The sequence below is a fragment of the Heloderma suspectum genome, chromosome 1 (genome assembly GCF_057233095.1).
Source record: "Heloderma suspectum isolate Gila_16-S chromosome 1, 16-S_ref, whole genome shotgun sequence".
NCBI lineage: Eukaryota > Metazoa > Chordata > Lepidosauria > Squamata > Helodermatidae > Heloderma > Heloderma suspectum.
This window is the reverse complement of record NC_139458.1, coordinates 136,290,562-136,316,943: the sequence shown is the minus strand read 5'-3', so window position 1 is coordinate 136,316,943 and position 26,382 is coordinate 136,290,562. Positions and strand designations below refer to the sequence as shown.

Genomic DNA, 26,382 nt, shown 5'->3' with positions numbered 1-26,382 from the left:
CCACTTAGAAGCAGGGATGGCAGAGAATTCCGCCACGGATCTTGGTGAGGCCGAATGCCAGTGCATTTGGCCTCCCAAAATCTGTGTCGGAACGGCCTGCCACCCCTCCGCCACCCCCACGGATCCCCCCCGGGACGAGACTTACCTGGGGCGGATCTTCTGGGCGGCGGCGGCTGGTCTTCCGACCGGCTGCAGCCGCCGCCATTTCCAGTCTTCGTAAAAAAAAAAAAAAAAGATGTAATAGGCTACGTAAAGATTTATGTAGCCTATCATGGCTGGGTGGGTTTAAAAAAAAAAAAGACGTGATAGGCTGCGTAAATCTTTACGTAGCCTATCATGGCTGGGTGGCTTTAAAAAACAAAACAAAACCGTGTACGCAAATGGCGGCGGCTACGGCCACCACCATTTGCGTTCCTTCTTTTTGGCCATCTTAGTCTATGTAAATATTTACATAGGCTAAAAGAGCGAATCAAAGGGGGACGCAAATAGCGCCCACTACGCTATTTGCGTTCCCCTTTATTTTCGCCGTCATAGTCTACGTAAATATTTACGTAGGCTAAGACGGCCAAAAATAAGGAACGCAAAGGGCGGCCGTAGCCGCCACTTGCGTAGGCGGTTGTTGTTGTTTTTTTACCCAGAGCCCTCCACGGCAGGAAATCCGGCTGCTGGCGGCTCTGGCCTGGGCTGGGCCTGGCCGGCTGCTCCGCGGAGCTGCTGCGGAGCACAGCCGGCCATTGAGGATTCCGGGGGGGAGGAATGGAGCGCCTCCCCCGCCGTCGAGGATTCCAGGGGGAGGGACGGAATGCCTCCCCCCCACCAAAAACATAATCTGCAGAAAGGTAAGTACATTTCGTACTTCCCTACTCAGCACGCACCGTGCCCTCCCCCCCGCTCGTCTGGACACTGCTCTCTTCCTTGCCGGGCTTCCCCCCTCCCTGCCAAATGTGTATTGCAGCACCTCGAGCTGCTCCCTCCATGGCAGCGCAGATAAATTTTTCTTTGGGAGACTTCCACGCTGTTCTCTCCGCCGCGAATGCCACCCCTTCTCCAAGAGGGCCCCCGTGTACTGCACGAGGTGGCCCTGTCTCCACCTCACCACCCTCCCCAGAATTTTGTGGGTGCTATTTCCCTCTGCATGAGGGGTGTGCCCCCCCCTCCCCGTGACTGTCGAGGAACGCCCAATGTTTTGAAAACAATGCGGGCTGACCCTGCTGGAATGGCATTACGGGGATTGTGCACTGAAGGGCTAATCATAGGGATGTCGGAGAATTTCTCCACGAATCTCCGGGAGGCGGAATGCCAACGCATTCGGCCCCGCGAAATTGGTGGAGAAACGGTCCGCCACCCCCCCCCGGAATGGGACTTACTTTTGTCGAATGTCCCTGGCGCTGGCGGCGCTGGCAGTTCAGCGGCGGCGGCCGGTCTTCTGACTGGCTGCTGCCACCGCGACTTCCAAGGTGAAAAAAACACACACAAGAAACGTGATAGGCTACATAAAGATTTACGCAGCCTATCACGGCTAGATTTTCAAAAAACACTGTGATAGGCTACGTAAATCCTTATGTAGCCTATCACGGCTGACTTTGGGGGGGGGAAATCTGCGTTCCTTATTTGGGCACGTGTTGTCTACATAAACATTTACGTAGACTACGGCGAAAATAAGGACGTGTCCAAATAAGGAACGCAAATGGTGGCGCCCATGGGCGCCGCCATTTGCGTACGTGCTTTTTTTTTCCCCCCAAAGTCAGCCGTGCTAGGCTACGTAAGAATTTACGTAGCCTATCATGGCTGACTGCAGGGACGCAAACGGCAGCGGCTACGGACGCTGCCCTTTGCATCCCGGCAGGAGACGAGATTCGCGGCCAGAGGGATGGGGCACCTCCCCCCTGCCCAGAATTTCGACCGGAGGGATGGGGCGCCTACCCCCCAGCCAGAATTTCGGCGGGGAGGGATGGGGCGCCTCCCACCCTGCCCAGAATTTCGGAGGGAGGAACGGAGCGCCTCCCCCCCACCACGAAGCAAGCTGCAGGATAAGGTAAGGGACTTTCGTCCATCCCTAGATCAGCCTGCAGGGGACACTTAACGTGTCTTGGCAGACGGCACCAGGGAGTTGCATTTGCCCTGGCGCGTGAGTCAGGGTGGCTTTCCCCGCTTCCCCTACCCCAGAAAAGCTGCAAAGCCTGCCTGCTCCTCTGTCATTTTTTCCCTGCCTCGGCGCCGTGCTCTGTCTCACTTTCACAGGCCAACAGTAGAGCCTCCCACCAGTACTGGGGGGGGGGTGCCCTGCGTGGAAGGTTCTCCAAATCTGGCACATGACATGCGACTGGCCTTCGATGCCCCCCCTGGACTGTGATGACTATTGGGCCAGTCCCCACTCTGATATTTACTTCCGTATGTTCCTTTGTTAGGCTCTTATTGTGCGGAGCTCCAGGTAAGCCTTGACGGCGGGGAGATCCCACTGCCGCCGTTCGAAATCACAACCCATGCCGTTCTCGGAAAGATCTGCTGCATCATGCCCCCCTTCTCTCCACCATCCACATCAACAAAGGATGGCGCCGAGTAGCAAGGGAAGAGGGGTGTCGTAGAGGCGCATGGAGATAGTGGACTTGCTGGACATTTGGAGGGAGCAGAAGATCCAGGAGCAGCTTCATAGCAGCCACAGGAACCTGGGTTTCTTCAAGGAGATCTCCAGGCAGATGACTGAGCGGGGCCACCACCATAGCACCATTGAGTGCAAGGGAAAGACCAAGTCCATGCTCCAGGAGTACAGAAGGGTGGTTAACCATAACTCCAGGTCAGGAAACAACGCTGCCACCTGTCCATATTACGCGGAGCTCCACAGCATTCTCTAGGGTGATGCCACCATTCGCCCCAAGCATATCTCCAGAAGTTTGCAGATCGCCCGTGGCACCATGTGCACAGAGACCCCGAAGACAGAACCTCAGGGAGGACCACCGTCGGAGATGTCCGAGGGATTGCAGGAAGAGGGGGATCGCCTTCCCTTGGAGGCGTGTGATGTGGGTAGGTGCTGGGGCCCAGTTCGGTGTCTGGGGTGGTGTGCGTGGTGCATTGGCTGTCCTCCAGGGGCATGGCCACATACTCCACTCCACATGGTCCCATGGTAGCCACACGCATGTAGCCCTGCCACCTACAACCATAGGCTGCACCATCGGCCACTGAGGCCCGGGCCCACCCGCATACTTGACATTACTGCCTGGTTGTGTGTTGGGGAGATTCCAGGGGGCGTGTGGGGAGTGGTCCGGGAACAAGAAGGGGGGGTCTCTGGTTCCTTAAACAAGAACATGCCCAAGAACACCGCGGCAAACATGAGACACACTTTTCACAGGGCTAGTCAGCCAGGAGCTGGAAGGAGAAGGGCCCTCCCTGGAAGAGGACGCCTGCCACCATGGCGGAAGTGGTGAGTTGGGGAGCACACCAAAGCCTTTCCATGCACCAGCCAGTAACTGTGTTGGGAAGGAGCAGTGGCCACACTCCGCTGCTCTGGTGCCTTGAGCGGTTCACACAGAGTTAGAAGGGGGTAACATTTAAAATTTCTGGGTGGATCTCGGGTAAGAGGCGGATGGTGCGGGTTTCAAGACAGTGGGTTTTGCTTTTGCTTGGCTGACATCCTCCATGCTTTTCCAGGTGCGGGGTGGAGCGCACGTGCTGACAGGGGAAGCAGGGAAACTCCAGAGGAGCTGGACGACACAGGTAGGGGCGGACGAAAGTCACTTACCTTTTCTCGCAACTTGTTCGCGGTGGGGGGGAGCGCTTCGCTGCTCCCCCCGCAAAGTTCAGGCCGGGGGGGGAGGCTTCCCGCCTCGCCCGGCCGAAATTCAGGCCGGGGAGGAGGCTTGCCTCCTCGCCCGGCCGCGAACGCGAAAGTAAAAAAAAAAAAAAAACGCCCCCTGATAGGCTACGTGACGATTCACGTAGCCTATCACGGCTAGATCTGCAAAGTCAGCCGTGATAGGCTACGTCAATCGTCACATAGCCTATCACGGGTGACTGTAATAAAAAAAAAGCGCGTACGCGAATGGTGGCCCCCATAGGGAGCCGCCATTCGCGTTCCTTATTTAGTTGCTGTAGTCTACGTAAATGTTTACGTAGACTACGGCGAAAATAAGGGCAACGCAAATAGCGTTGCCCTTATTTTCGCCGTAGTCTACGTAAACATTTACGTAGACTACAGCGACCAAATAAGGAACGGGAATGGCGGCTCCCTATGGGGGCCGCCATTATCCGTACACACTTTTTTTTTTTTTAAGTCACCTGTGATAGGCTACGTGACGATTCACGTAGCCTATCATGGCTGACTTTGCAAATCTAGCTGTGATAGGCTACGTGAATCGTCACATAGCCTATCAGGGGACTTTTTTTTTTTCTTTTATTGCAATGGCGGCGGCGGCAGCCGGTCGAAAGACCGGCTGCCACTCCCGCCCCGCTCCAACACCCGACGAACCGCCAGCCGGACCCGCCGCCGGGAGGGACATTCAGGGAAGGTAAGTCCCGTCACGGGAGTGGTGCGGGGGGCGGGGGGGCAGAGGATTTCTCCCCGAAACTTGTTCGGGGGGCCGAACACGTTGGCGCTCGGCCCCCCGAAGTTTCGGGGAGAAATTCTCCGCCATCTCTAGACACAGGTAGGCAAGGGGATAGCATACTCCCACAAGTTGGGTCCCGGGGAAGGAGATCTGAGACCAGGCATGCAATGTGTGCGCTGCCAGGGCCCCCGCAGACTGCCCCTCCATGGCAATTTCCCCCCTGACCAACAAGCCGGTTCACCCATTGGGGCGAGCCCTGGCAAAGGTCTGCCACTGGTGGTCACCAATCAGCGTCAGCAAGCCCTCCATGTCCCAACCCCCCCCACATGCCCTCATGGAGAACGCCGGCGGCTGATTGTGGTGCTCAATCACCACAGGGTAGGGAGGGAAGCTAGCTGTAACCATGGTGGTTGGAAGGATCCATACCTGCCTGGGGTCCGAAGCATGGGGATTCTTCCACCCTGGTCTGTGCCCAGAAATTCTACCGCAACACCGCCTGTGACACCTCTCACACACCCGGGCTTTACTTGGGGTGGGGATGGCCGTTACTAGAGGACGACCATGGGTTCGGGTGAGAAGACTTTCACATGCAGCTCCTGTGCACGGCTACTACTCTGTGCTGGCCCCCAGAGGCTGTACTGAACCACATGCTTAAACCTTTTCAACTCTCTAACAGAGCATCTAGGCCAACAGGCAGGCCACATTATCCCCCACTACAGGCCTGTCACAGATCAGAAATAGAAAGAGCTGTAGAGTGGCCAACGAGATTGCTGAATGCATCATGCGTCATGCTACTGAGGAGAATGATTGTGTCCTCGCAGTCATGGAAGGAGATGCGGAGGTGTTTAGGGAATATGTGAGAAGATCCGCTCTGGACGAGGAGGCTGAGAGCAGGGATAGGAGAGCACTCATCACCTCCATAGATGCCCATGCAGACATTCTTCGGGCAATGCTAGAAAAAATGCCTGATCACCGCTAGGTTGGGAAACTTTGCCCCCCGGGGCAAAGACATACCCCAGAACATGCAGCATAGACATACCCCAGAACATCAGGGACCAGCCCCACGATTGCACACTCGGGGACCCCCCGAGTGCCAAGAACGTGACAGGAGCCCTCTGAGCCCAGGGGTGGCCACCGTGAGAACCTCCTTCCGGGGTCACACAGAAGTCCCTTCGCCCTGAACATCCACACCAAGGCATGTTGTGGGTGCTCGGATAAGGCCTGTGCGGCTGCACAAGCACCCCAGGCAATTCTCCCCATTAGAGACTCCCCGGGAAAGTTCCCAGCTTCCCCCGTCTGTTCAGTGTGCCCTTAAATTTTCACACGTGATCACCACAGCTGATGATCACCACAGCTGACCCGCCACCGGGAGGGACATTCGGTGAAGGTAAGTCCCGTCCCGGGGGGGGTGCGGGGTGCGGGGGGCGTTCGGAGGATTTCTCCCTGAAACTTGTTCGGGGGGCCGAACACGTTGGCGCTCGGCCCCCCGAAGTTTCGGGGAGAAATTCTCCGCCATCCCTAATCTCCACTATCTCAATTCCGGGATGTTTTCTTTTTTTTTTTCAGATGGAAGTCTTGTGATGTTATATAAGGCCACTGATGAAGACTTGTGTGTTCAAGCACGTTTTGCTTATGTTGTCATATGTTTCAGAGTATCAGGCCTATTAAGGTTTTTATTATTTGTGTGGTATTTTTTGTCTTATATAATTAAAGAATCCAGGCCACATCTATACCTCATGTCTTATTGATACGATCCCATCATGGTGATGCCATAGCCCTCTTGCACTTTTATACCTCACAGCACACACAATGACCTCTCTTGCAGTATTTTGAATCATATGGTATAAAAAGCAGGAAATTATGATAGAGAAGTGGTTTATGGAATGTGTAATGTGCCCCAACATGTATCCGTGCACTTCAATACCAATAAAAAGCACTAGTGTAGATGTAGCCCTGTTCTGGGTTCCTTTACCTGTTTTTCCTTTACTCTGTTTCTGCTCTCTTTAGATGAGGATGCCACTACACTGCAGCCTCTGAGCACTATACTACTGTTGCCATATCTAGTGATATTTCCATCCCTACATAATAGAAGCCTTGTCACTAGGGCATAGTTTTCATGTGGGGTTAGATGTGGACACTAGAAGTGTATATGTGTGTGTGCATGTTGAAACTGTATGCTCAGGAGGATGAGCTCAGATGTACTTGCGGGAGGGAGAGAAATCAGGGAACATATTGGGTGTTCAAAATGGTCTAGGTAAGTGGAGGAGGGTCTTGCAGCTAGGGATGTCAGAGAATTTCGCCACGAATCTTGGGGAGGCCGAATGCCAGCGCATTCGGGCCCCCGAAATTGTTGGTGAAACGGTCTGCCCCCCTGCCCCCCCGGGACGGGACTTACCTTGGGCGAATCCTCCTGACGGCAGCGGCTCTGGCGGAGGTTCGGTGGTGGTTCAGCGGCGGCAGCTGCGGCGGTCCGACCAGCTTCCGACCAGCTGCCACCACCGCCATTTCCAGTAAAAAAAAAATACTGTGATAGGCTACGTAAATGTTTATGTAGCCTATCACGGCTGAGTAAAACAAAAAACAAAAAAACCGCGCGTACACAAATGGCGGCGCCCATGGGCGCCGCCATTTGCATTCCTTATTTTGGTACGTCTAGTCTATGTAAACATTTACGTAGACTACAGCGAAAATAAGGGGAATGCAAATAGCAAATACGCTATTTGCGTTCCCCTTATTTTCGCCGTAGTCTAGGTAAATGTTTACGTAAACTAGACGTGCCAAAATAAGGAACGCAAACGGCAGCGCCCATGGGTGCTGCCATTTGCGTACGCATGGTTTTGGTTTTGTTTTATTACTCAGCCATGATAGGCTACATAAAGATTTACGTAGCCTATCATGGCTGACTGCAGGGACGCAAACGGCGGCAGCTACGGCTGCCGCCATTTGCGGCCCGGCCAGCCAGGATTCGGGGGTGGAGGGACGGAGTGCCTCCCCCCCCAGCCAGAATTTCAGGGGGGAGGGACGGAGCACCTCCCCCCCAGCCAGAATTTCGGGGGGAGGGACAGAGCACCTCCCCCCCACCGCGAATCAAATTTTGTTCAAGGTAAGTGACTTTCGTACATCCCTACTTGCAACACACTTTGCAGTCATGGCACTTCTACCAGCAGAAAGGGCCATCCCCCCAGCAAAGCACATATTGTTACATGTATGCACCCCACTTCCAAGCAGTGAGAAGTTTCAGGGGCTCAAGTTCTTACCCGGAATTCAGCTTCTTTAGGTGCAGATCACTGGAGACTTGCCAGTTCTGTGATATATGGCTTATTTACACACAGAGACAAAGGGTGAGCATAAGATGAGGGTCCACATTATTAAGGGCTGATCTACATTGCTCCTACCATCGCAACAAATTCAGTGTCCTGTCAGGTTAAACGCTCTCGCATTAAAACGTGATTATCCACACTCAGCCATATTCCCCATTATGGTGCTTCATCTAATGCGCGGGCTCAGTTCACACTCGAGTGCTGTGCTGTTTTCCTGCTCTTAAAGATGGCAGTGCTCATTGGAGGATCAGAAACTCTTCCTGTTTCTGCTGATTCCACGCCCACCGTGTGGCAATGGCGCGGGAAAGGCTTATCGTTTTCCACATGTTTTCCTGGCCTTGGGGAAAATGACCAGCTTGTCCCTTGCCACTGCCGCTGTAGCAGGTGGGGGTGGAGGGAAGAAGGAGGCACCTATCCTCTTCTCTCCCCCCCCCCCCGCTAGAGGCCAGGGCGAGTGGCTGGGGGTATCTGCCAATGCTCTTTTCCCTGCGCCAGCCCTTGACATCCGGCACAAAGAAGAGGGGCAGTGGTGGCAGCACCCAGTGCTCACGTTTGGGGGGGCTGCTGGCACCTTTGAAGATTCGAAGCTTCATGTCAGCCCGGTCAGTAGTTGGATGGGCGACCACCTGGGAATCAGGCTTCCTGCACTGAGCAGGGGGTTGTTCAGCTTCTATTCCTTCAAATGAGACTAGGTTTAACCCCCTTCTATCCCCTGCTTCAGCTTTTTTTTAAAAAATTAAGGCGTTATCTTCAAAGAATCGTGGCTTCTCCGCGATTTTTTTTCTAATTCAGGCATGATCTTTGAAGATTTGAAGATTTGAAGCTTCACATCTTCGAATCTTCGAATCTTCAAAGATCATGCCTGAATTAGAAAAAAAAATTGTGGAGAAGCCACGATTCTTTGAAGATAACGCCTTAATTTTTTTTTTTAAGCCAAAGCAGGGGATAGAAGGGGGCAAAACTTAGTCTCATTTGAAGGGATAGAACAACCCCCTGCTCAATGCAGGAAGTCTGATTCCCAGGTGGTTGCCCATCCAACTACTGACCGGGGCTGACCCTGCTTAGCTTCCGAGACCAGACGAGTGCATGCACATCCAGCCCGTTGCTTGTTGCTGAGGGAATGGGGGCTGCTGAGGAAGCTATGTAGCTGGAAGAAGACATGGGGCCGTTGAGAGCTGTGATTGGATAGGAGGGAAATACAAACACCGCCATATGTGGACAGGCAGAGGAGGGAACTATGACCGGATACGGTAGTGAAGGCAGAAAATCAGAGCACATTAAGGGGAAATACCAGGATATCAGGGTATTGAAAGCGGGAGCATGGAAGCGGGAAATTCTGGTTCCAATTCGAGGTGGGTAGTGTGTAGTGTGAAAGATGCGCGACCTCATTGGAAGTGAAAAAACCCAAAAGTGTAGATCGGCCCTAACACTCCAACAGATTCCTGCTCCCCATCAGATGTCTAGGGGAACCCACAAACCCATAGGATTTCCTGCAGAGAGCAAAATCAGCTCTGTCCTCCTTTCAAACTGTTACACACAGTTACTTAGCTTGCTTCGATTATTCTCACCCCAGATTCTATTAGCACATTTCTTGGGGAAGAGGGAAAACTAAGCTCCATTCCAGAATAGTCTGAGATGAGGAGGGGGGTGGGGGGGAGAGAATGAGAGAGAGAAGGCAAGTTACCTGTCTCTGCCCATCACCTATGCTTTCTTGGCCCATCCCAGCTCCCATTGAAACAGGTCATCAGAATTAGGGATGTACGAAAGTCACTTACCTGGTCCCGCAGCTTGCTTCGCGGTGGGGGGGGAGGCGCTTCAGTTCTCCCCCCGAAGTTCAGGCCGGGGGGGAGGTGCCCCACCTTGCCCGGCCGAAATTCAGGCCAGGGAGAAGCGCCCCGTCTCCCCGGCCGCGAAATACAAAGTGAAAAAAAAACACCCATGATAGGCTACGTAACTATTTACGCAGCCTATCACAGCTAGATTTCCAAAGTCAGCCGTGATAGGCTACGTAAATTGTTACGTAGCCTATCACGGGTGACTTTGGGGGGGGAAGTGCATACGCAAATGGCAGCGCCCATGGGCGCCGCCATTTGCGTTCCTTATTTGGGCCCAGGTAGTCTACGTAAAGATTTACGTAGACTACGGCGAAAATAAGGGCAAAGCAAATAGGGATGGCAGAGAATTTCTCCCCGAATCTTCGGGGGGCCGCGTGCCAACGCATTCGGCCCCCTGAAATCGGCGGTGAAATTCTCAGCCCCCCCGCCCCCCCCCCGGGATGGGACTTACCTTTGGCGAATGTCCCTCCCGGCAGCGGGTCCTGGCGGCGGTTCGTCAGGTTTTCGGTGGGGGCAGGGGCGGCAGCCGGTCTTTTGACCGGCTGCCACCGCCGCCATTACAAGTAAAGTAAACAAAAAACCAAAAAAAACGTGATAGGCTACGTAACGATTAACATAGCCTATCACGGCTAGATTTCCAAAGTCAGCCATGATAGGCTACGTTAATTGTTATGTAGCCTATCATGGGTGACTTTGGGAAAAAAAAAAAAAGCTATTTGCGTTGCCCTTATTTTCGCGGTAGTCTACGTAAATCTTTATGTAGACTAGACGTGCCAAACTAAGGAACGCAAATGGCGGCGCCCCATGAGCCCCGCCATTTGCGTACGTGCTTTTTTTTCCAAAGTCACCCGTGATAGGCTACGTAACGATTTACGTAGCCTATCACGGCTGACTTTGGAAATCTAGCCATGATAGGCTGCATAAATCGTTACGTAGCCTATCACGGAGTTTTGTGTTTTTTTTACTTTTTATTTCGCGGCCGGGGAGACGAGGCATTTCTCCCCGGCCTGAATTTCGGCCGGGCGAGGCGGGGCGCCTCCCCCCCAGCCTGAATTTGGGGGAGAAGCGAAGCGCCTCCCCCCCACCGCGAAGCAAGCTGCGGGACATGATAAGTCCCTTTCGTACATCCCTAAACGCAAATAGCGTTGCCCTTATTTTCGCCATAGTCTATGTAAATCTCTATGTAGACTACCGGGACCAAATAAGGAACGCAAATGGTGGCGCCCATCGGCGCTGCCATTTGCATACACGCTTTTTTTTTTCAAAGTTACCCGTGATAGGCTACATAACGATTAACGTAGCCTATCACGGCTGACTTTGGAAATCTAGCTGTGATAGGCTGCGTAAATGGTTACATAGCCTATCATGGGAGGTTTCGGGGTTTTTTTACTTTATTTTGTAATGGCGGCAGTGGCAGCCGGTCGGAAGACCGGCCGCCGCCCTCGCCCCCGCCGAAACGCCGCCGAAACGCCTCCGGGACCCGCCGCCAGGAGGGACATTCGCAGGAGGTAAGTCCCATCCCGGGGGGGGGGCGGGGGGTGGAGAATTTCACCAACAATTTCAGGGGGCCAAATGCGTTGGCTTTCGGCCTCCCGGAGATTCAGGGAGAAATTCTCCGCCATCCCTAGGCCAGTAACATTCTGAATTAGAATGTTACTGGCCATAAGTGGTCTATTGCCAGGTTGTCTTTGAGAGGTGTTGCCTTGAGAGGACCTTGCAATATACCATAGTTCTACTTCCTGAAATCTTAGAATCAAGAGTTACAGGGCTGGAAGGGATCCTGAATCTGTTTGTGGTGAGATGCACTGGACTGTAAGGGCCCCCAAAAAGGTCATTTAGACCAAGCCCACAATGCTAACAATATGATGGTTCTACTTGCTTGGGCAGGAACTAGGAACACTGTTACATTTTGCTTGTTTTGCAGACAGCTTTGTTTAGTTTGTATGGCAGCAGATTCAGTGAGAATGGCTAATGCAACAATGGAGTTTCCTCCAAATCATGCCAATGTAATCCAAGCAGGCCAGGTATTCCCTAATACTATTATGCAACATGTACAACATGGAGGCCAGCAGCATGGAAGCCCCAGCAACCCACCTCAGCAGAATGCTTATGTTAGGCCATTGGAGAAGTGCCTTAAAGTAGAGGCCAAGACTCTGGGGGTAAGTATGCCTAATATCTGCTCAAGTTCCAGGCCATTATTATTTCAACGGTTTGCCTGCAGTAATGGTATCAGTGCGGGAAATAATAATTTGATCAATAGGATCTGGATCCAAATGGTAGTACCAACAAAAAGATAATCTATATTATTTTCTGATCTGATGTAAAAGCTTGGGCTAACTGGCTGGCCGATTCATTCACTGAGGTAATTAAATGGTTAGATGATCTGGAGTCATGATAGTTTGACCCATTTTAGATGAAAAACTAAACCACGGTTGAGTGCTATGTGAATGAGCTGAAGTTACAATCAGGTTCATATGCTCCTTGTTCCCCTCTCCTCCTTCAGCGCAGCTGCAAGGAGGAGATTGGAAGCTTTCGTTTCCCATTTTAAACTAACCAGAAGTGTAGTTAGTTTAAACTATGCTTTGTTGAAGCAAGCCAGGATCAAACCATAGTTTGTGATCCCGACTTGTTAACAAATCATAGCTTACACGATCCAGAGTTTCCCCAGTTTGGATTAACAGTAAACTCCAGTTAGGCTAAAACAGGAAGTGGATGCTTCCAATCTCCTCCTCATAGCTGTGTTGGGGGGACAGGGAAGAGGGCAAATGTGCAACCTCAGGACCTGCTTTGCCTTGTTCACATAACTCTATTATGTCCGAGTTGAGGCTTGGCTGTTCAAAGCACCCTTATCACTAGAAACAGCTGAAGCATTTCTCACCCAAACACCTAAATGTTACACCAAAATGGATTAAGCTAGTTCTACATAAGCCACAAACTTGAAACGTGGTGTATGCATAGCCCAAGACACAATGGTTGTTTGGGACAGGGAAAACCCTTCTACGGTTGGGATTGTAAATGTGCGTGGACAGCAGAACTATTTTCCACAATTCTCAAAAAACAGCTCAGTTTATTACTAGCCAAGTCAGAACCTGTCATGTCCCTATTGATCTGCATCTCTACACCATCCTAAAATCCTGCATTTAAAGTGGGGCTTTCTGCTTCCATTTTAAATGCAGGATCACGACGGACTCCCTTTACACATGCTTCCTTTCCCCCCCTCCCCTTTCCCCCTCCTTCTCCCCCTTATCTGAGTCTCCCAAACGTTTCATTTATCCAGCTCCTCTTCTTGCCACTTTTCCTTCTTCATGGAGAAAACTCGCTCAAGTGAAACACAAGCGGGGTAATTTGATACTTCATTATCTCCAATCTATTTAAAAATGGAATAAAGGTCATTTAGTGCAGGAGATGCCCTGGAGGTTCAAGACATCATCTAAAGGACCCACAAACTTCTGTGAGTGAGCCATCTCAATAGCACGATAAAAGCTCTGTGTGAAGGAGCCCGACGTCATCAAGAATGCGATGGAGAATGCTGCTGCTTCAATACCCAAGTGAGCCTTTAAGCCCCTCCTTTTTCCATCAGTTCCTCCACAATCCCCTTCGCCCCCTCCTCAAATTTGTCCATGAGCCTGCAAACTCCATCAGACTCACTCATCTGTCTGCTAGCTCTTTGGTGGTGCCAGCAAATCTCTCCACCCCAGCCCACTCCAGCACCTTTTCCCCATGGGCTACTGAAGTTGTCAATAGCTCTTTGGAAAACTACATTTCCTAAGGCTACTTTCATGATTCATCAGGGATTTGAATCCAGGTCTGCCCAATCAAAAGTCTGTTTTACTCACCAATAAAGTGTCCCCTTATTCTGATAGCAACACACATTCTTCTCTCCTCAAAACCTCCTCCTGCCCAAATAATACAATGCAAGGGATATAATATTATTTTTTAAAAGGACTGTGTGGAGAAAGGCTTGAAAGGAGGAGGATGTATGCAATGATTTTGCGCCTGGTGCCAAAACAGTGCTGATACAGGTTCTCTCACACACAGTCTAGGGACAGGAGAGGTGCTCTGAAGTGGCTTTTTTAACCATTTATCATGATTAAACAGTTTTGAAAATGGCATGTGCCTATTTGGGGGGTGAGTTCTGGGCAAAGAAAAGTTCCGGTTTACATTTTGTATTGAGTGCTGACTAAATAACCTTGCTGGATTTCTCCTCATTTTAAAATGATGTTGGAAAGTCATGCATTTCCATGTCTGAGTGAATTGCTTTATCTTCTGTGTGCGTTTTCCTCCGACAGGCCATACAGATCATAATTGGATTGATAAATGTGGGCTTTGGAGCTCTCCATGCTATTCTTAGTTACAAATACTACTTGACCGTGTTCATTCTTAAAGGTTATCCATTCTGGAGTGGTCTATTTGTAAGTACTGAATTATTTGCCTTTTTGACAGCCAATATGCTTCCGTGTCTTATTGTTTTGAATTTAGATGTTGGAGAATTTAGAGCGTTGATATTCAAATTCCTGATCAGCTGTTGACCCTTTGTATGCAGATAACTTAGGGCTAGTAAATATACCACTATCTCTCTCACCTTCTGTTTGGTTTCTGAAAAATGGAATAGAAATAAGATTATTGTGAAAATGAAGGAAATAAAGAATTGTTATTTGCCCCGAGGCTGAAGGACTGGGCATTTTAGATATATATGAACTCAGTTCTCTAGATCCCATTCCTCTCTTGCATAACACACTAAAATCTGCCTACCAGATATTTTGGACTACAATTTCCATAATGGCTAACCATTGGCTATGCTAGCTCAGACTTATGGGAATTGTAGTCCAAAACATCTGGAGGGCACCAGGGTGGCTACTCCTGCACTAACAGAACTTGGGCCAGGAGAGGTGATGGCTTTGTTCTCAACAGCTCGTGTCAGCAGGAGCAGGGAGCAGGTTAAGCTGCCACCCCTGTGGAGTCCTCACTCCCATATAAGGGAATGGTTCTCAGTTCTTTTTGTAGACAAATGCTGTATTTGGAGATGAGATTGTAGTGGATACAAAATCTCTCCTCCACCCCTGAGTTAAGGTGGCGTGGCCTTCACTGGCAGGAACTCCACAGAGATTTGTGATGTGGCTTTGTGTACAAATTTGCCCACATGTAAACATATGGGGGTCCTTGTGGTGTATAAGCCCATGCTTTTCACAAACAGTGTACCCATGATAGTGACAAGCACATTTCTAGTTCTAAGTAAGCATCAAAACCGGATGAAAGACTCTTGGAAAGGATGATTGGGCAAGACTGCAACCATCTCTACACCAACCTAAAATCCTGCATTTAAAATGGGGCTTTCTGCTTCCGTTTTAAATGCAGGATCAGTATGGACTCCCTTTACATGTGCTTCCTTTTCCCCCTCCCCTTTCCCCCGCCTTCTCCCCCATATCTGAGTCTTCCATATGTTTCATTGATCTGGCTCCTCTTCTTGCCGCTTCTCCTCTTTTCACGGAGGGAACTCAAGCAGAACACAACTGGGGAAATTTGATAGCTCATTATCTCCGATCTATTTAAAAACGGAATACAGATCATTTAGTGCAGAAGATGCCCTGGAGGTTCAAGACATCATCTAAAGGGCCCACAAACTTCTGTGAGTGAGCCATCTCAATAGCAGGATAAAAGCTCTGTGTGAAGAAGCCCTGCTTCATAGTTTCTCAGAGGTCTTTCCCAAGCAACTGAGAAATCATTCTTTTTTATTTCACTTTTCTCCCCAATGACAATGCTTTGGTTTGAGGGAGACAAGAACCCAGTGATGAAAGCCCAGGCAATCCTCCTGCAGCAGTGGTGCTTGGTAGAGAGCCAGAGTGGAGAGTGAATGGTCCAACTGCATCTTGGCCACAGTGCATCATATACCAGGTGATGGATCAAGCAGCTGCTGATAGGTTTCCATTCAGCTCATGGGTAAAACTTTTTCCCTGAAGCAGCCAGGTCTCATTTGTTCCCAGGGTTTCACCTGAATCAATTTCCCAGGTATACAGGGCTTAAGTTTCATATTTGAAGGGGCAGCTGGCCACGCACACAAGTTCAAACATAGATGATCAAATGTGGTGCACTTTATCACTTCTGAATGCATTTCTCTTGGAGTGACAGGAAGAACTGTAAGGTAGTCAGGAGGCCAACACTGTTCCTTATTTAAAGGCAACACTTGCTGATCATCAAGGGAAAAAGTATCCTATTTTCTGACATCGCTCCCTTAACACCCAGGTGTTTGTTCATTTGTTTAATATAGAGGCTTGTGCTTTAATTTTTAAGTGAATACATTCAAATGCATCTTTTTGCCCTTTTCCTTTTTAACAGTACATTGCTTCAGGATCTGTGTCTGTGTCCGCTGAAAAACACTTGAATACCAACTTGGTGAGATATATAACTTTTGCTCTGCTTGTATAATGCTGGAGATGCCCTCAAATAAACTTCCTCCTCCTTATAACATAGCCAAAGCAATTTCCATAGCCAATACCACGCAGATGTACATTTTCTCTAAGTCAACGTTGTTTGTATGACTGGTGCTCAGCAAACTCTACAGCCAACCTAGAGCCGAGGGCAGCCATGTGCTAATCAAGTCCCGCTCGCTGCTCCCATCAACATTCACCCTTGAACAGAGCAAGCTCTGTCTCAATGTAAATCTTCCTTGATCAGCCAAAAAGTGGCAACAGCTTTGTGTCTGCCAATCAGACCCTGACATGGCACCCTGCTCTCAGGGCTCATACAGGCAACTGAGTGTTCCCTAGCCCCATTCTGATGTTCTCTTGGAGGTGTGGAAGCCACTGCATTGCAGCTCTTTCCTGAGACTTGAAGGAAATATCAGAAGCCCCAGATCATGCGAGAGGCGTGCACAACATGTCTCCTGTTTCCACATCAGCATTGCCCCATTTCCTGGAGGGGTGACAGAAGCATAGGGAGAAGCTATATTGTGGACTCCTCCCATGTAACTTTGGGCTTCCCACATTACCTTTGTAGTGTGGGGAGTAGCCACACTGCACTGTTTTACAAGCTGTGGAAGCAGTGTCAGAAGAGGCCCGCTTTTCCAGAGTATGATATTACAAAATCAGATAACTTCTATAAGAATAGATTCATCATGTTTCAGAAAGAAATGGGGTAAAAACCCTCTTTAGTTCCAGCAATGTTAGAATTTGAAAACAGGATGCATGGGGAAACAAGAAACCTCAAATCAGGCATACCGTAGCTATTTGTTTGATTGATTAATTATTTGATTCGGTGGGAATGTACCTTGCTAGTAGTGAAAGAACATCAATGGCTCGCAGTGTACTTCTGATTAGTGCTGTGCTGAAATTTTTTTCCACGTTATTTTCAGCCATTCTCATTCAATTTGATAGAAAAGAAATTCCTTTTGAAAAGAAATTCAAAGCAGAAGAAATTTTGGAGGAATTCTCAAGGGTTGTGTTCAGGGTTCTTGTGCTTCCCTTACTGAAGAGGTGGCTAAGATGCCCTGTCTCTCATTGTACAATAATCTCTCTGCCCTGCATTACAGGCAAGGGTTCTCTTCACACCTGGCATTTTATTCCTCCCACTACAAACTGGTCCTTTCCAGGATTTAGACTGGCCCTGTATACAGGCATCTCTCATAGCGCGTCCCTCTGCTCTACACCTTTTCATGGCTGGGTGGAGCTGCATGGAACAATCAAGACAGAAGGGGGCTGCTGGCCCCTTGCACCCTCCCCTCCACTGATGCTTCCTTTAACATGATCGATGGCTCCACCTGTCCCTCCACTCCTCCGCAGCAGGAGGGAAGTCGGAAGCCCTTCTAGTGACCGGGATAGTGGGCTATGGGAGCTGGTCCCTTGCCCCCCTCCTTCCTCCGACTTTGCAGAGAGGGAGAGGGAGTCTTCTCGGTGGCTTGCCCCAAGGTTGCTGGCACTGCTGGTCCTTCTCTGCTAAATATGTCAGCGTGTGATGGAATTAAATGCAGTATATCGCTTGCACTACTGAGTTTGAAGGGTATACCGATTTCTGGGTTCCCAACTACAGAAGTAAGAAATCCACCAATGGACTTGTATATTGTCAATGTGCCAAGCCATCCCTAGCAGCCACCCCCGCAGACAGCCACTTCGTGGGGGACACCTTCTTCATTAGACCTGGCTTGCTCCCCCCCCCAGCACTGTTGTTGCTCTTCCTCTTTATTTTGGCTTCCCAATGACCCTGCAAGGTGGGCTAGGACAGGAGATAGCGGCTGGCTAAGTGAAGGGAGTAGTATGGAAAACCACCTCAGCATTACTGCCTTATCTAAAACAACTCCACACACTGAAACGAAACCATTAAAATGACCATTACAAGCTCTGCATGATGAATTCATTCAGGGGAGGAGAAAAAGCACTTTAATACCCACTGAAATCCTAACTGTCAAGCCTCTCTCCTGCGTGGCTGAGAAGGGAGACTCCCCCATCCACCCAGGGAGGAAAAAAGCCCATCAATCTGGTGAGCAAAAGAGAGAAGAAGCAGTCAGTGAAGTCAATGGGAGGGGGAGGTTCCAAGTACATGCACTGAAGGAGATGGGAGACCTTAAGACTGCTACTCTAAGTAGACTTACAGTGCACTCCTATGCATGCCTACTCATAAGCAAGTCACACAAATTTCAGTGGCACTTACTCCCAGGAAAGCCTTACAGACAATGAGTTTACTCAGAAGTAAGCATTGCTGTGTTCAGGGTGATCTCAGAGAAGCATTTGGGATGGTTAACCACTTTACAGTTCAAGCTCCCGTAGTGGAATGGGAGACAGGCAGAAATGGTCACTGGAAGCATGGTGAGTGAGCTTCCCTGCCCCCTGATCTGTTGTTGTCATGATAATGTCATTCAGCACCACCCAGCAACACCCCCTAGCACACGCCCACACGAAGCGGGACAAAGCGCTAAAGGGGAAATACACAGAGGGGAAATGGCGATTGCAATCGCAAGCACAGAAAATGCTGGGTTTTCCCCATTCTCAGATAACATGGGAAGAGGGAGGGGAAGTTGTTAGATAGCAGCAGAAGAGTAGCAGTGGCGTTTAGAGCTCCCACAAAAACCAGTGATTAAAGAAGAATGATCTGGCTAAAAAACCAAGGTTTGAAGAGAGCCAAGATGTATACACAATCACTCCTACGAAATGTAACGTTTGGAAGATCCTGGGGAAAGGGCTGAGTCCTGACAACTAGAGCTGATCCAGAATTTCTCAGAAGACATTTTTCTCAGAAAAGTCCTGAGATTTTTCTTTTCTAACCCCTAGAAATGAAAGGTGACTTCCTAGAAGTTCCTGTAATGTTCTTCCCCATTTTTTGGTGGGTTTTGCCTTCCCCCCCCCCACCCCCGCTCCAGAATGATGCTAGATATGATGAACGATGCTCTCCAGAGCCCGGTCTTCCGGTATTGTGGAGAATGCCGAATGGAGGCCAGGCTGCCAACACAGTTGCTGCTGTTGACACTTGCAGTAGCAGTGCAAAAAAAAAAAAAAAAATCCTTAGGAAAAGGGAAAGAAGTTGTGGTATAATCCTTGCCAGTGGTGAGCCCGACCTGTGAGAAATTGTTGGAGAATTTCTCCACCAACTGGAGAAAGTTGGTGAAATGGTCCCCCCAATTTCTCTGCCCATGAATAGGGTGGAGAATTTTGAGAGGTAATTTGTGCACAGCTCTACTTCTGATCACAATTCAGCGTGCTGATGTTAACCTTTGAAGCCAGTGGGGACACTGCAGGCAAACCTGGGGCCTCCAGCACACACACCCAGCCAGCGGAGCTCCTCCCCGCCACCCAAGAGGTACCTCTGCCCCATGCCAACCACTTGGTGTGGGATGAACAAGGTCGGAGATTCTTTAACCACAGTATTAAGTTGTGGAGAAATCTCATCCCCCTTTCGTTCATTTCTAACCCCCTGGCCTTCAAGTTGTATTTGGTTCCCCAGTGGGGGAAACTGAGATCCAAGGACGACGCACAGGATGCTGCACAGTGCCACGTGGCTTACTGATCCCTCCACAGCACCCTGAGCCACTTTAGATTTGCCTTTGAATGTAGATTTTGACTGAGCAAAGCTTCAGTACAGCTTCTTTCCAAGCATGTGTTTCGCTCCACCTTGACTGGGTGTGGCTCTTTTTCGAAACTGCCCAGTTTGCCTTCAAGGAGGCATGCGCTCTCTCTGAACCTCGGGACGGTCTGATTCTTTCTCTCTATATTTCAGGGGAATTACAGTGTTGCAATGAACATCACAAGTGCTGCACTAGCATCAGTTGGCATCTTGGCATATATATTAGACCTGGCTTTATTTCCATTACTTCCTGGCCCATTTGGAAAAGCTCCATTAAACGTAAGTGAACAAATTGCACAAATAACTTTGATTATCTGGGGAAGGGATATGCATGAATGGGAAAGAAACATATACAATCCTGAGCTTTGCTTGCTCTTTCCCTGCAGCAGTTCCCACTGCCAAAGAGGCCAGCCACTGTTTTTTTTAAAAAAATACAATTTTTTATTGAATCTCAATAGTATTAACAAAGCAAAATAAAACCAAACCAAACCAAAATGGAAACTAAAATAAAACAAATTCCATCATGATTACATCTTCTTTCCATACAGTTATATCTTAATGGGTATACAGAGGTCACTGGTAATTCTTGTCAGTGCTACTAGATATTTTATCAGATGGACTCAGGATTATTCTTCATCTGTTTTCTTCCTTATAATAGCCATAGGGTTTTATAGTGCAAGGGAATCAAATACTGATGTTCTGTTCATATTTGCGATAAAGTCAAACCATATTGCATGGAATGAATCGTGTTCGCTTTGATCCCTGGCCACCTTCAATTTGTGTGATATTTTTTCCATTATGGCAATTTGCCAGACCATGGCATACCAATAATCTAATCCCTGGAAGGTGAATCCCTTCCAAAACCTAGCTATCATGTATCTGGCAACTACAAGTAAATGAGTAATCAGCTCCTTACTGTTTAAATCACTGGCCTCCCCTATAAGCAAATTTAATACTGCTAAACTTGTCATATGTGGGATATTTTGGTTTGTAATATGGCCAGTCTCTGCTGCCACTGCCCGCCAGAATGGCTGGACTTCTGCACAATCCCACCACATGCACAGGTACGTTCCTGACCCCTGGCACCCCCTCCAACACTGAGGAGAAGTTGAGTGTGTCATAAGTGAGAGATGCCTTGGAGTCAGATACCACCCATGGACTATTTTCAGCGACATCTCTCTAGTTCGGACTGATATTGATTTATATGGAGGCTTATCCCATAGTTGTTGCCACTCATAGTCATCTACTTTAAAGTTCCACTTTGTTTCCCCTCCAAGTTTTTTGTGGAGTGGTTAAATCAAATGTGAAATGCAGGAACTGATTGTATGTTACAGAAATAAATCCCCGGGTCTCTCCCAAGTTCCCTACCATTAATTTTTCAAACATAGTTAGGCTTCTAGTGGCCTCATTTTTCACCATAGGGGAGCTCAAAAAGGACCAGAGTTGGCAACTCAAAAGCCAGAGCAATGTTATGTTGCCCAACTTTTCTTTTAAAGCCTCCATTTTTATTGGTTGACCCTCCTCATAAAATTGGTACAGCCGATGGAGCCCTCTTTCTTTCCATTCAGCAAAATTATGTGTCCTGGCCTTGTTACGGAAATTAGGGTGACTTTCTATTGGGAGTAGTGGTGACGTCCCCGGGGACAATTTCACTGCCCACCTTGTCCAGAGGCTAGCCATTGTTTAATTTGAAAGGTGTCTTATCTCTTTGGCAATGGGAAGTGCTGCAAAAAAAACAGCAAGCAATTCTCAGATGACACACATGGTTCTCCTACGCATGCTTGACCCTTCTTTGCATTTTGGTTCATGGCTTTAGAAACCTGGGGGGTGTCTCCCCAGGTGATTTGCTGTGAGCTGGCTGCATTTCTAGGTCGTTCGGGCCGCAGCCACCCTGAAGCTTTGTGGAAAAACTAGATTTCCTGAGACTGCTTAAAGTCCAATTATTTTCCTTAAGTCAGGTTCTCCGTGCTATAGCTGTTGTGTGCCCCAACTATTTACTTTGGGTATGCTAGCCCTGCCCAGGGATGTGCCTTTCATTGTGACCCAAGTCAAGGGGTGTTTCCTGTCCCTGTCTTTCCCAGCACAAATATGTGTGTGTCTACTACAAGTAACTGCCATTGTGGTCAATGAGGCTTGTTCCCAAAATGCGTACTCCCAAAGTTACTGAGATCCCCATGCATGGAATAATGCATTTAGGAGCCTTAAAGCTATGTTGAAGCTGTGTATCTTTGATGTTTGCTCCCTTGCTTTTTGGAAGTAATTAATTCGCAGCTTCGCTCCTTTGCAGCATCAGGAGCTTCAGGGGAAAGGAGAAAGGGGATTAGAAAGGGGGCTGGTTGGAGCCACGGTGCTTCAAGTATTCAGAGGGTTAACTCTCCTAAAGGCCGTGAAGCGCTATGTCAAAGCTGCATGTCTGTGATGTCTGCTTCCTTGCTTCTCAGAACTAATTAATTCGTAGCTTCACTCCTTCACAGCATCGGGAGCTACAGGGGAGGGAGAAGGCTGCAGCTATGTTTCTCTAATGTTTGCTTAGCTGTAAGGAAGGACCTGGGCAGGGAAGCGTCTCACATGGGAGGGTGGGGGAAGTCTCTCACGTTGGTTGATCAGCCCCTGCCAGTCTGATGACATTCACTCCAAATCTCCCCCCCCCCCGGAAGTATGTTACTGTGAAGCAATTTAGAATGATATGGTGTACTTGTTCATGGAGCCCTGCATGGACCAATGCCAATTCCCTGAAAAATCTGGGTAATCCTCCATTCACTTCTCCTCCTGTTGTTATGGAGACTCCCCCTTGAATATCTAGCAAGCTCTGGAGTCTAAGCCAACATTTCTACCCTCTCCAACCACCACATGTTTGCCTTCTTTCAATAAATAGCCAATAGCTGAGCCCCCGTTTGCCGCCAACTCTGTTGCTTTTATTCCTCCTCTGTCATGCACAACCTTTAAAAACTATTTATTTATAAGCCGCATGATCAGAGTGATGGAATGGGCGTGATAGGTCCTCTCCAGGTGATTTTTAGCATAAATAACTGCATCGTTATTGCTCAACTATGCTGGATCTCAGTGCCTTTCCTCAAGCAGCAATACTCTTACAGGAAAACTGCATTTCCTCAGTACTCGCACCGCACTATCTTGCCACTTGGAAAACGTGTTTTCCCCCATCCATCAGTAGTATGCCCATTTAGATAATGAATTTTGTACAGAATATGGTTGTGTAGTTGCTGTTGTCTGACTCCTATTGGATAGTGTCAGTGTTATCATGGAATGTGAAATGCACCGCACCTCTGTCTCTTTCTCATGCTTGGGAAATGGTGTCCTCTGGAAAACTTAAGAAATGCAATAAAAGATTTTTCATGTGTCATAAAACACATGAATTAAGCTCAAATGTCATTTTTAGCCTAATGTGTTGATTTAAAGTATAATTGCCTATCAAACAGTTTTAAATATGACGTCTCCTTGATATGCAACATCACAAAGCAGGAAAGTGTTAAGAAGGCTCTCCCAAGGTTATAATTACAATCATAGGTTTTACAATTTTACATATTAGAAGAAGAAATTCTATGTTGAACACACCCCTTGATCCAATTATTCAAAATTATCACCACGGCTCCCAGCTCTTCTATAGATGAATTTTTCACTGATCTTTTCATGAGAACACAGCCCAGAAGGTCGTTATTAGAGCAATTCTTTATGTTCCACTGTTGCGCAACTGAATTAATCTGCCTGTACTAGGTTTTTATATGTGTTCGATCTACATCTAGGCTCTGGAGCCTGTAGGAACGGGTCTTAGCATCCTGCTCCTCTTGTTCAACCCCCTGGAGTTCTGCATCACCATTTTGGTAGCGCATTTTGGGAGGCAGGTGAGCTATTTTACCAATAACTCAGTACACATTTCATGTTTTTCTCAGAGTTTAAGCAGATCATGTTTAAAAAAAACCACACAACAGAAAATTATATGGGGGAGAAGTTACACTTCCACACACAAATAAGTACAGTATGAGTAACAAATGCCTTCAGTCCTATCTTGCATACTCTCTTGTACATCTAACATCTGCAACCAACAGTGATAAGGAATGTGATTGCCCCCATTGCAGCTGACTCCATCATGTAACAATGTGAGTATTTCTGCTGTAGCAGTATTTTTTATATATACATTTTTATTATAATACTATATAAGGAAATATAATACATACTATGAACAATATAACATGCATACAAAAGACAAGCATCTACATTATCTAACATTACTGCAAGGTACTATTTGAAGCAGATAACTAATATGTTATTAAACATCTGAGAAAGCAAAATAATTAAACAGTTTGTCAAAAATTGGTAAACTTCACCTCTTTGTCAGACTATAACAAGGAAAAACATGTATATCTGTCAGTATCCAAGTTCTATCTAGCCCTCATAAAGACAATAAAAGGGTGCCAGACATGGGGAAAAACAAGCAGTCTTTTGTCTGCCATCTCTTAAACGGACATATTCAGTTAGCGTAGTCATCTCTGCAACCTTCCAAACTTTACACAACCATTCTTTCATTGTGGGGGTGACATTATTCCTCCAGTTTCTGGAAACCAAAATCCTAGCAGCAGTCAATAGATTCCGAACCATCTCTGTTTATTATGTATGGGATCTATCTGTCCATCCGTATAACTGAGCAAGACTGTTAGAGGGTGACAGGAGATACAAACACATGTGTAATTACTGATATTGCACATATAACTTTTTTCAAAAAATAATTAAATAAAGGGCACTTCCACCAAATGTGCATGAAATTGGCTTTGTCATTTCCGCATCGCTGTGGCAGTATTTTGGCATATAACCAGGGCATGGCCACAGTTATTTGTGCTGCTGAAAAGAATACCCAGGGACATCCACGTACAGCAGGCGTCTCCAGGAGGGCTTCTGTGGGTGCAGGTGCACCCTCGAGGCCTTTAATGTCTATGTTCTCGATGGACTTAAACAGTCCATAGAGAACAAGAGCTTTGGGGTAAACATGCTGCTGACAGAGTGACTGGCTTTGTGAAGAACATAGGAAGCTGCCTTAGACAAATTCAGACTGTTGGCCCATCTAGGCTCCTATTGTCTAATCACTCTGCTCTGGCTGGCAGTGACTTACCAAAATCTCAGGGAGAGAGACGTTTTCCAGCTCTGTTACTTGTGATCTACGCTGGGGATAAGACCTGGGACCTTCTGCCTGCAAATCATGTGCTATTCCATTGAACTATAGCCCCTCCCCTTAGCTGTTAGATGCTAGATATATACGTACTGTGTCCTCTGTTAGATCTGGGATGCTGCTGCGATGATGCATAACTTTGCAAGCAGAACACTAGTCAGTATAACTACATAATGGGGTAGTATATTTTAAAACAGCTTTAGAGGAACCAAGCGGGCACAGGATCTTGTAAGAAAAGAAAAAGCAGGGGAGACAACCTATGTATTTTCCCAGCATGGCTGATGCTCTTTCAGCCCCTGAAGAGGAGGGAAATAATTACAGTAAAAGCAAGGTGGACCCTATTCCTTACTATTCTGACAGAAGCTTCACTGGAAGAGTTCTGCTTGCCATTATTGTATCGATGATGATGAGAAGAGATGTGAGGGCACTGATGAATGTCATCATGATGCTGGCAGCGATGCTGATCGTGACAATAAAAATCTTTGTTTGTTTCAGGCCACTGTTGATGTGACCCGCACTGTCACTGGACATAATACAAATCCCACTGAAGGCAATCCTGCTCATCCAACCTATGAAAATATTTCTCCCCGTACAGAAGTTTAATAAAGAACCCGAAAGAAATTATGGGGGCTATCACGCCAGCAATCTTGACAATCCAGCAAATTTTCTTTTAATATTTGCAAATATTTCTATCCTTCAAAGCTATGTGCTAAGGCTACAACATTTAGTACACGATGAGGCAAGGCAAGTGGCTAGAAGAAAGCGCCTTTTCAGTGGTGGTGCCCTGTCTGTGGTACATACTCCACAAAGAAACTTACCTGGCACCTACACAATAGACTTTTAGGCACCAGAAGAAGACCTTTTTTATTCTCCCAGGCATTTTAAGTACAGTTTTTGCACTTTTATATCCTTGCAATGCTTTATTTTTGCTGCTGGTTTTAGTTGGTTTTATTAAATGCTACCCTGATTTTACCCCTCACTCCTGGTTTTGTCCTGGTTGTGTTATATGCTCTTTTCTAAACATTTTTTTATTGTGATTTTGTTCTATGTTTTAATATTCCTGTACAGCCCCAGACATTATTAGGTGGTCTAATAGTGTAAGAAATAAAATAAATACATCAATAAAATTTGAAAAGTGATTGAGTAGAGCTTTAAAATGCGGCAGAGGGTTAACCCACCTTCCATGGATGTATATAGGGTTGAGCCCAGGCCCCAACTGATCCATCTTAGTCCTCCTGTAACCCTCCCCACTTCCATTCCCAAGCTTTTCAAATCCAAGGAATGGCAAAATGGAGGTTCCATAGGCATTATTTCCTTCTTTAGGCCTTAGGTGCTACAGCAGTGTCTAGGCCCACCATGAATCATAGAAAATATAGTTGCCATGGTTGCTACCATCCCTGGGGTCTGCTGCATTTGTTCATAAAGAATGCACTAGATGCCTTACAACCTAAGGTAGGGAT

At 47.9% G+C, this 26,382-nt stretch overlaps 1 protein-coding gene across 1 annotated transcript; it reads left to right on the top strand.

The window, feature by feature from the left end:
- The first annotated feature begins 11,639 nt into the window (after nt 1-11,639).
- Nucleotides 11,640-25,547, top strand: LOC146357971 (membrane-spanning 4-domains subfamily A member 12-like). Its single transcript, XM_084859503.1, has 6 exons — nt 11,640-11,855; nt 13,986-14,108; nt 16,030-16,086; nt 19,897-20,022; nt 23,505-23,603; nt 25,418-25,547. The coding sequence occupies exons 1-6, from the start codon at nt 11,640-11,642 to the stop codon at nt 25,523-25,525; spliced, it is 729 nt and encodes a 242-aa protein (XP_084715629.1). The 3' UTR covers nt 25,526-25,547.
- The last annotated feature ends 835 nt before the right edge of the window (nt 25,548-26,382 follow it).